This window comes from Aptenodytes forsteri, unplaced genomic scaffold, assembly GCF_000699145.1.
Source record: "Aptenodytes forsteri isolate BGI_AS27 unplaced genomic scaffold, ASM69914v1 Scaffold96, whole genome shotgun sequence".
Lineage (NCBI taxonomy): Eukaryota > Metazoa > Chordata > Aves > Sphenisciformes > Spheniscidae > Aptenodytes > Aptenodytes forsteri.
Genome location: NW_008795029.1, coordinates 3,121,805 through 3,132,436, shown reverse-complemented (window position 1 = coordinate 3,132,436; position 10,632 = coordinate 3,121,805). Strand labels below are relative to the sequence as shown.

General features: G+C 47.8%; 1 protein-coding gene across 1 annotated transcript in view; it reads right to left on the bottom strand.

Annotated features, from left to right (window-relative positions):
• Window positions 1–3,598, bottom strand: part of PROZ (protein Z, vitamin K dependent plasma glycoprotein) — an 11,804-nt gene extending 8,206 nt beyond the window's left edge. Inside the window, exons 1-2 of the mRNA XM_009276075.1 lie at window positions 3,532–3,598; window positions 1,712–1,875 (exon numbers count right to left, since the gene is read on the bottom strand). Coding sequence (XP_009274350.1) covers window positions 1,712–1,875; window positions 3,532–3,598 — 231 coding nt within the window. The remainder of the gene's footprint in view (window positions 1–1,711; window positions 1,876–3,531) is intronic.
• Window positions 3,599–10,632: the final 7,034 nt, after the last annotated feature.

The window sequence follows — 10,632 nt, the reverse complement described above, 5'->3', positions numbered from 1 at the left end:
CCAGGGGTTGCCCCGACCCAGGTGCAGGACCTTGCACTTGGCCTTGTTGATCCTCATGAGGTTCACACGGGCCCACTTCTCGAGCTTGTCCAGGTCCCTCTGGATGGCATCCCGTCCCTCTGGCGTGTCAACCGCACCACTCAGCTTGGTGTCATCTGCAAACTTGCTGAGGGTGCACTCGATCCCACTGTCTGTGTCATTGATGAAGATATTAAACAGTACCCAACCCCAATACGGACCCCTGCGGGACACCACTCGTCACCAGTCTCCACCTAGACATTGAGCCGTTGACCATTACCCTCTGGATGCGACCATCAAGCCAATTCCTCACCCACCAGACAGTCCACCCATCAAATCCACGCCTCTCCAGTTTAGAGAGAAGGATGTTGTGGGGGACTGTGTCAAAGGCCTTACAGAGGTCCAGATAGACGACACCTGTATATGATGTCCTTATATGAGAGAATATATACTATGGTTTAACATTTACACAGTTGCACGACTGCAAATTCTGCCCTGCCAGCAAAATTTGAATGAGGTGGGAGGAGGTTTGCATCCTGTTCATTTTATTGTTTCTTAAAAAGCTATAAAGGAAAAGAAACACTTCGCAGGCAAGAGAGAAACAGCTGAATCCTTTAGCAATATGGCTTCCTGGAAAAACTGGCTGGCCACTGTCTCTCTGGTGTGCAGCGGCCTGGGAAGTGACCCCGTCCCGTCCCATCCCGTCCTGCTTGTCCCCCAGCAGGTGCTGCTGGAGGCAGAGGGGACAGCAGAGAGTGGAGCTGCAGGTCACTAGCACTGGTCACCACCTTCATGTGCCCCGCTTTTCCCTGGGTACTGCAGCCGGCTCTGCCGCTGCTTTCCCCGAGGGGACACCTCTCCCCACTCCCTGTACCTCCCCCCCGTCAACTTTCCCCAAAAAAGGGAAAGCCCGGTGGCTGTTTCCTCTGCTTTCCCTGCAAACACCATCTCCGGCCAGATTCCTGTTGAAGAGCACAGCATCCGGCTGTATGTGTCAGGAGGGCCTCTTGTACGAGGGGACTTGTGGCCTCTTTCTGTAGGTCCCACTACTTGCCGGTGTGTTGTTTCCCTCCATCCCGACACCCCCTTGCCCCTCCTGGTCCCCGAGGGATGCTGAAGCTGTATTTCTCTGTGTGTGGTCAGGATGGGACAGCTGACATATACTTTCACAACATAAGGTGCGGGACACATCATTTTCAGGAGGGGACTTTAAAAGCATCAGAGCTGACCTCTGCATTTCCATTTTGACCACTGAAGACACCTGCTTTCTACCTGCTGAGGTACAAAGCGCAAAGATTTCACACGGAGAGAAACCCAAACAAATGAAGCAGGCTGCGGGGTTGAATTTGATAGTAAAGGACCAAGGCAGTAATTTTTAATATGCACACAGGTAAAGAAAATACTTACAAGCATTTCATCATTTTCAAATACTTCTCTTGCTTCTTCATGTGTACACCTCTCTTCAAGGCATTCCCTTTCCAAGCTGCCTTGGAGGACCTCCTCCAAAAGTAGGGAATTGGCACGCCTCTGTCTCTTGATAACTTTGTTTGCATCCTCAGCTGATATAAACACTGAAACGTATGACAAAATACTAATGTCAATACTTAGATTCATTTCCTTATATATTTTCACCATTTTTTTCCATTTTTTTTAAAGATCTTATTAAGCAGCCAATTTTAATCATGATACTTACAAGCATTTCATCATTTTCAAATACTTCTCTTGCTTCTTCATGTGTACACCTCTCTTCAAGGCATTCCCTTTCCAAGCTGCCTTGGAGGACCTCCTCCAAAAGTAGGGAATTGGCACGCCTCTGTCTCTTGATAACTTTGTTTGCATCCTCAGCTGATATAAACACTGAAACGTATGACAAAATACTAACGTCAATACTTAGATTCATTTCCTTATATATTTTCACCATTTTTTTCCATTTTTTTTAAAGATCTTATTAAGCAGCCAGCTTTAATCATGAAGAGAAATCTTTGGGCTGATTCAGGTTTCAACCACATTAAATATACATACTGAAGGAGCCCTACTTCCTTAGCCCAAACTCAGCTGAGGCGTCATGACCTTTTTCTTCTAGGGAGAGCCTGACCTGCTCCCAAGCAGAGGGAATTTGAAGCTCTTCCTGACGCATTTTTTTCCTGCACCAGATGCACAGAGCAGTGTTGCTGTGGCACAGCCAGGGAAAGGAGAAAAGTTTTATCATAAAGGCAGAGGCTATTTTGTAAGACTGCATGGGGCTTTCAGACTCATCAGTAGAAGTGAAAATCATTTGTATTAATTTATGACGATGGATCCAAACTGATGCCCTTCAGTCTTAGTTCACGGGGATTTTTTTGCTGAGAAGCAAAACCGTGACATGGCTGAGTTCTCAATCAAATCTCTCTTAAGAAGAATAAATAAAAGCTACCCCTCAGCAATGCTCAAAGTTACAAGGGCTGTATTATGTACCATCCTTTATGTGGAAGACGCCATGATCTTTTTGATTTGAGTAAAGAGGAGGAGAGATCAAAGACATGAGAGTTATCAGATCTTAAAACTCCTCTTTGTAACGATGCCCGCAACAAAAATTGCCTGCCAGGCAGACGGATGGTGCCATGCTGGAGCCTGTTGCCTTTGACATTTAGCAGTATGTGGCTGTGTGTGTCAGCATGCGTTTGTCAGTTCTCCTGTGCTTGGAAGGTAAACCTGTTGGGGCAGGGACTGGGGGTTTTTTTGTATTTTATAGAGTGTTTGGGGGCCCAACACTGCTGGGCACAAAGGTTGAAATAATCAATTATATTAGAATTGGAACAAGTGACAGCAATAACAAAATTATTCTGAAACTGCATACAAATGCTTATGCTTTTGAACGATATCCAATAAGCAACAGGCTTGCATGTGATATTAAAAAAGAAAAAAGAGAAAGCTTCATGACTGTGTTTTACATTTTAAGGTGTTATCTGACACCCCAGTGCACATTTCTGCTGTGCAGTGGTTCCGATGCATCCAGCATAACTGGCAGTGCACTGCTGCTGCTGCCAGGGGTGTTTTGACCTTCTTAAGCCGTCATCATCTTTTTCTTCCTTGCCCAGCTCCTCTTTAATATTGACAAAGCATGGGGGATTAATACAGAAACATAAATTCCTTCAAGCTATAATAAGCATGCATCTCAGCCTCTTTCATAAGACTTATTTTTATTTCAGCAGCATCTAGACATATAAAACAAAATTCTCTTTAATATCTGGGGCACTCTTTTAAGAATGATAAGAAAAGACAAAATATCACCCTGGTGTAAATGATGGTAATTCAAAATTACATTGTTTTAGTAACCTACTGCAGTTTTCACTTAGCTATATGGAAAAAAAAAAACCCTAAACCAGAAGAAATGTAAGGAAAATAATGGACGGTTTTCAGTTGTGTCACTCTGTGCTACAAAGTAAACATGATACAAGGTACAAAATTACTGGTGTGTTTAGAAAAGCAGTAGCACAAATCAGAATTAAAGCTGCAACAAAACAAAGGCCATACCTGTCTGCTCTGTCTGAAGGAAAAGGGCAGAGAGAAGAAACAATATTGTCCAAGAGCACCTTGCCATTGTTACCCTCTGAGCCCAATGGCTGCCTGCCTGCATTCCTGCAGCTCTTGGGGGAAATGGCTACATGAGAGATGTTGAAGTTTAAAGTCCAGCTGCTCATGAGAAAACAAAACCTCTAAGGGCAAAGCCTGGCCTCAATGTCAACACATGAAAAACTTCAAAAAAAGCTGCTTAGCGGTGCACTGGCTGAAGGTGGAGCCAGTTTGCCAGCTCTGCTTAGAGCTGCTCCAAGATTTGGGTATTCCTCCCACCCCCCCCAGCCTTCACTTACTGTAACACAAAACGGGGAGAGATGAACAATATGAACATTTCTTTGCACCATATCAAAGCACAAGCTGGATGATGACTACAGGGATCAATTTTATGTCGTGGCTCTTTCATACACCGTCCCCACAAAACATTTGCCAAGGCTTAGCTGCACTGGTCAAATCCCATCAGCTTTTGGAGCAACCAAGCGTGGGATTTCCCCTGTAGGGATGTATCTGAATGGATATGGCATTTTTCTTTTTGACTGTTAGGTTTGTGCTGCCCAGCCATGAAGGAGAGCACGGGAAACTCTTCCTGACTTCAGGATCCCGGGCACAGACCCACACAGACCCACACAGACACACAGAGTCTGTGAGAGGAGGTGTAAGTACAGAGCAGACGGGAGTACTTACCTGTGCCGTGCCCCCAGCAGCCGGGGCGGCCCTCCTGCCTGCCCCAGGAGGAGAGGAAGGATAAACCCATTGGCGTGCAATGGCAATGATGCTGCAGGGAGTTTTTTGGCTCCCAGCACAGGCAGGCTCCCAGGAAGAGCAGGAAACCATTTCTACAGCCAGAGCAACAACCGGTGAGAGGAAAAGTGTTTTTTTAATCTGAGTTAGGAACATAGAGACCATTCCGTGTTTTCATGCCATAAATTCTCAGCTATTATTTGAGTATGCAGTTCTTTTAACAAAATATAATTGATCCGAACATTCATGGCTAAATCCCCCAATAAAACTTCACTTTACATCAACTGCAGTCTTTAAAACCAGCTTCAGTGAGTAGCAAGGCAGGTGAGCAGGGCTGAAGCAGACCACATGCCTCACCAAGGCCAGTCCCTGCCAACCCGGGGCTGATGTCGCAGCTCACATCATGAACCCTAGTGCCTTCAGCAAATAATTAACCTCCGCATTAAAACTGCATTGTGGGAGGTTTTTCCTGCACAATCTCCCCAGAGATGTTGTTCCAGAAGTTCACTTGGAGTTAAAACCCTTCTAATATCAAGCCTGATTGTATTCCCAGCCAGTTCATAACTTTACGTATTTATTTTTTCCCTCCTTGATATTTCTGCAGAACTAATTAATATACCCACCCATCCACTTTGGTTAACTGTGTGTCGACCTTTCTTTAGTAAATGAGCTCTCTGTGGTCTCCTCAGTCCCCTGAGGCCACCAAGTCCCATTGTACCTATCCCAGCCGGGGGATTCTTGGTCGGGAAAGGGGGGGTGCTGTTGGCAGTGGTCGCACCTGGTGGGTGCTGGGGGGCTCAGCCAGCACCTTGTGTGCCCAGGAGCTGCTGCAGAGGCTCCCCTCACCCTCCTCACCTTTCACGGCTGCAGCTGCATTGCTTTTCCATACTCCTCTGGCTGACCATCCCCATGGAAGCGCCTGCCAGTGAGGCTGCTGCTGTAGCCCCCCCTGCGGCCCCTGTCTACTTGCCTTTACTTTTCCATGATAACGAGTATCACCCTGTGCATACGCGGTACAGCAAGACTGACTCCCTTCAGCATGAAAAAATATGTCACCACTTGGTGTCAGCACAGGACTTTGCAGAACCCAGCACAAAAATGCAGATCTGCAGATTCTGCTGAAACCAGTGCAGATTTTTTTTTTTAAACAAGCTGTTTACATTTGCAAACCTATGTCAATTAAGGAACTCTTGTACGTATAAAGTCATTATTCAAATTAGGTTAATAATAACAACACAGAGCTTCAGAAGCTGTATTCTCACCAGACCTTAGTTTACACGGTCATTTTTTCTTACTGTTTGTTTTAAACAAAGCATTCCTTGACTGAGCAGCTGTGTCCTTGGGGATGGGCCACGGTGTACTCAGTATGTTATGGCACTGATGTCTTTTTCTGTGTTGACATTATTGCAACAGGTCTTACTTTTTAATTTTCCTAATATTACAGAAAATTGCATAAAGAGAGGGTTTTAAAAGGGCAGTCCTTTCCACACGTTTCTTTATAAAGAGTTACTGGGATTTCTTTTTCCATTCCTTTAATTATCGCAATGAGCACATGGAGACGCGTTTCATGAGGGAGGCCCACACTCCCGTTTCCTGCAGCCCTGCTTAAGGATTGCCTCCTGCTTGAAGGGTTACTCTTTCCAGCACGAAGCCTGCACGCGGTGTCAGATATGAAATCTGCAGTTCCTCAGAGTGGGGTAAGTGGGTTAGCTGGTCCTGCTTTAGCAACTGGTTCCTATGGAAGTCCTCCCCCCAGCAGTGCAGGGAGCCAAGGAAAGCAGGTTTGCAGACCAGCTGCCCGGGCAGTGATGGGGCAGTGATGGGGACATGCCAATGCTGCCCACCTCATGCCCCTGGCTGGCCGTCAGCCCTGCTGCTGCAGCGGCAGCTGGGAGCAGCTGTCCTGAGTAACTCTGTCACTATCATATGCTTTTGGGAAATGCACACCTCAGCTAGCCAAAGGGGACAGCAATTATTTTGCAGAAAATGTTGCCCCCACACTAAGCAAATAACAAAAGCTGATGGCTGGGCTTGCAGCCATGTTTCTCCCTGGGGGTGTCCTCCCACCAGGTGGCACGCGGGCACTGTGCTTAATTTTAGGTCGTGGGCACTGATGATGGTTCAAGTTGAAGTTGACTGTGGTGCACCTGCCCTGTGGCAGGAGGTGCAGGCTCAGAGGAGCAGCTCCAGCCTCCCCTCTCCTCCTCTTCTTTGCGTCAGCCCTCGGCAGGGAGCTGGGGGCCCTGGGATGAGGGAAAGCCTACAGCTGCTTGCTGCCACAGGGCTGGGAGGAAGAGGAGGGACAGGGACTGGGCCCACAAGGAGCAGACCCCTCCAGCATCGCCTTTTATGGTGCCCCCCTGGCCCTGCCCCAGTCCTGTGTGCCTGTTGCGAGACCACAGCTCCGGGAGCGCAGGGGCAGAAGAAAACGGAAGGATGTGTTTTCTCTGATGTGCTTAGAGATGTGTAAGTTGGTGGTTAGTGAACTGGCAATGCTTAACTCACTGGAAGTGAGGCGGTAGCAGGGGCCCCTCCAAGCCCCTCTGCTCTGAGCCATCTGTGCTGCAGATGGGCCTGGCGAGTTTCTTGCCTCTGCCTCCTCTCCTGCCCCATTTTGCCTCTGGCATGGTCCTCAAAACCCTGCTGGCTTCCTCTGTGCTCTCTCCTTGCTCCAGGTTTACCCAGAGCCCCAGCTGGCAGGGCGAGGAGGTAGGAGCAGGCGTGACTGACTGAACGACTGATGTGCTTGCAGCCCTGCTGCAGCTCACCCCAGGCAACACCTGCCCACCCCCATGTGGCACAGGACAGCAGACAAAGCGCTGCTGAACCCCATGGCCCTGTCACCCCTTTTGCTAAACTCCCCCCACGGCTACAACAAGCCACCTCCTTGTCCTCCACGTCATCATTTTCCACACAGGTCACTCATCTCCCGCCTCCTGCCCAACAAACTGAAGACAAAAACTGCCCCGTGCCCTGAGTATCGACGGGTTCCCAGTGCACCATCCCTTTGCCTAAGGCAGAGGAGGGGACCAGGACCAGCCGCCCCTTCCCAGCTGGTCTCTCCCCTCCCCATAGGGAAGAGCCCTGGAGAAGCTGCAGGTAAATCACAGCAATCACTGTCAGCTCCAAAGAGATGGAGAGGGCAGAGGCCAGGTTTTATTGTGGCTTAACTCAGTAATTCCTCTGTCAGAGGGCCGTTTTGGGGACAAATATGTTGTGGAGCTTTAGGCTATTCTTTGCGTAGAGAATATGGAAGTGGAAGCAGGAGATTCAGGAACAAGGGAGAACTTTTTCAAATTAAAGATGAAATGATCACTTGCAGACAACTGTTTAGGAACAACAAAATGGGAGTGCATCCCTCAGACCTGACTAGACACCAGTTGGTCCAAAACAGGTGACTGTGGTCATGTGTAGTCTTGGTCAAGAGCTAGCAATGAGTGACACAAGCTAATCCCATTTACATGCCAATGTACACTCTGCTTGTTCGAAGCACGGTTATCAGCATCCACGCTTATAAGCAGCATGGGTCTTTGTGTGTACAGAAGCTACAAAAATGTCAGCTGAACTTTGCCTGGCCAGCAGAGAGGAAGCACATACTCTGCAAAGGGTTAATCCTTAGTGCAGTTAAAATGGGTTATAATTCAGTTAAATGCCTGGACTATTGTCAGCCAGTTCTGTTCACCATCTGCAGAAAAAAAAATAGTTTTTCTGGCCAAATCCAAAGGGCATCTCCATTTCCAAAAGCTGGAGGAACTTGCAGTCATTTCGGAGAAGCGTCAGCACTGCCCTTCTGGTGTGGTTACAAATTGCAGAAAATCCCAGGGGAGCGGGCAGGGGGGAGGAATGTAACCCCGGGGAGCTCTGATTGTCTCCTGTGGACGCTGCACCCACAACAAGGACTTGAGCCTAGCCACAAGGTTGTGCAAGTCTCCTGACAACCTGGCAGCAAAAACAAAAACCATGCTGGAACTACTCTGACACCTGCCCCATCCTGGGAAGTGTTCAAGGTCGTTGGATGGGCCAAAAGCTGGAGGAACTTGCAGTCATTTCGGAGGAGCGTCAGCACTGCCCTTCTGGTGTGGTTACAAATTGCAGAAAATCCCAGGGGAGCGGGCAGGGGGGAGGAATGTAACCCCGGGGAGCTCTGATTGTCTCCTGTGGACGCTGCACCCACAACAAGGACTTGAGCCTAGCCACAAGGTTGTGCAAGTCTCCTGACAACCTGGCAGCAAAAACAAAAACCATGCTGGAACTACTCTGACACCTGCCCCATCCTGGGAAGTGTTCAAGGTCAGGTTGGATGGGGCTTTGAGCAACCTGATCTAGCGAAAGATGTCCCTGCCCACGGCAGGGGGGTTGGACTAGATGATCTTTGAAGGTCCCTTCCAACCCAAACCATTCTATGATTCTGTGATCTCTGTAGATGCAAGCTCTGACATTTTCTATTTCTGTGCACACATTGCTAAAAATAGTAATTGTTGTTAATGTTTCAGTTATTAAAATACATTCTTTCTTTACTTCCACCTTCGTGTTTCTTTACCTTTTTCTCCCACTTCTATCTTAATATCCTTTTCCCTACCAAAATTGCAACCAATAAAACTGGCTATGGAACAGCCAGAGCACGGCAGAGCACATGCACAGACAATGCCGAACCACTTAAGCTCCTAGATACAGTTTCAGTGATGGATAAGGGGGCTTAGTAAGGTGGTTCATTTTGCCCTGAGATGAGCAATATCCTGATCCCCTGTGAAAAACACAGCAAAATCCCTTTGGAGTCTGTGCCATTTGGATGAGGATTTTCTTACTTTTTCTTCAATTTTCTCTGAGAACATCTCCCCATTATCCTAGCCTGGACTTCAGGATAAAAATGGTTAAGGATGTCTCACAGAGAAACCTAAACAGAGGATTTTCAGGCAAACTCCCGGAACACTGACACAGTCTGAAGTGGGCAATGAGGAGATAAGAAAGTGTTTGGAGTTTACCTGGAATTCAGACTTTTTAATGCTGTTTCCTGTTCCTCTCTCTTTCTGCCTGATTGTCTCCCCTGAGGTCATGGGGCAGCAGCCCTGCAGCTGTGTCCAGATGTTGGGATTTAAGGTGTTCCTGTGACCAGCCAGTCACTTCCTCTGCAACAGATTCAGCAGGAGGGAAGCCCTGACCTGACCTCAGCAGTGCCAGTGCAAAGCTGGTGCCCGAGAGCTTCCACCCACAGCCCAGACAGAGGTAACTGGGTGGTGGAGGTGGCTCCTGCCATAAACCTGACTCCCAAGCCATGGGAGACACGGGCTCTGTGGACTTGTGCAACTGCTACACTGCTGGATTGCACTGGGGAGTTGACTTCTGCATTTATGACAGGGAAAAAAAATATCCATCCGTATTGAAAAATGATGGCAAAAAAGCTTATTCAGGTTTCGAGGTGAATCTTCCAGGATGGGTTGAGTTAAAACTCTGTGCTCTCTGTGAGGACTCAAATAACATTTAGGCAGAGCACAGATGACGTGATGTGTGCCTTGGTATGTGTCTGGAGTGAGAATTGCAATTCTCTGTGCAATTAAGCAGCTGGGATAAGTGTTCCTGCAGACAGAATTTGTTCTTATCTGGTACTGAGTAGGTTGATGATGGCGTTTCATGCCTGGCAATGCAAACTGGGAGGTGAGGAAGGAGAAACTCAAATGACCGATTCCTCTGAACGCACGCTGAGCTAAAGATGGTGATCGAAGCCCATTGAAGGTTTCCGTACCTTTTGTAATCGGTTATGAATAAACTAGGAGTACTGCAGAGCCAGGGCAAGTGGTAATGCAGGGCTGGGTAGGAGGAGGGATGGATGGCAACAAGGGAATGGGTCAGCAAGTGCAAGCCCTGTGCAATGGCCTCCCTGTAGTCCCTGGGACACGTCTGAGCACGGCCCACAGTTCCATATATCAGGTTTGTCTCTCTCAATATATAGCTTAGGGCTGAAGTATAACCAGAGGTTTCAACGGAGGTCCTATGGGAAGTCAAGCTGGGGTAAATCCTTTGGAGCAGTGATGTCAGGGAGTCACATATGCAGCCATCAGAGCCTGAATTTCTTTCTGTGGCTTGAACGCCATGACCTGCGATGTGCTGCCACTCCAGGATTGAGTTCATTTAGCAGTCCTGAAGTTCAGGAGATGTGTCAGAGAAAACCAGGGGAAAATCATACAAACGGAACAGACTCCAACGTGATTTTTCTGAGTTTTTTGCAGGGGAACAGGATAGTGGTCATCGCAGGACAAATTTAGCCACCCTATTCCTTTCAAGCTGATCAACAAAATCCATATTAAAAATGACCCTAAAATG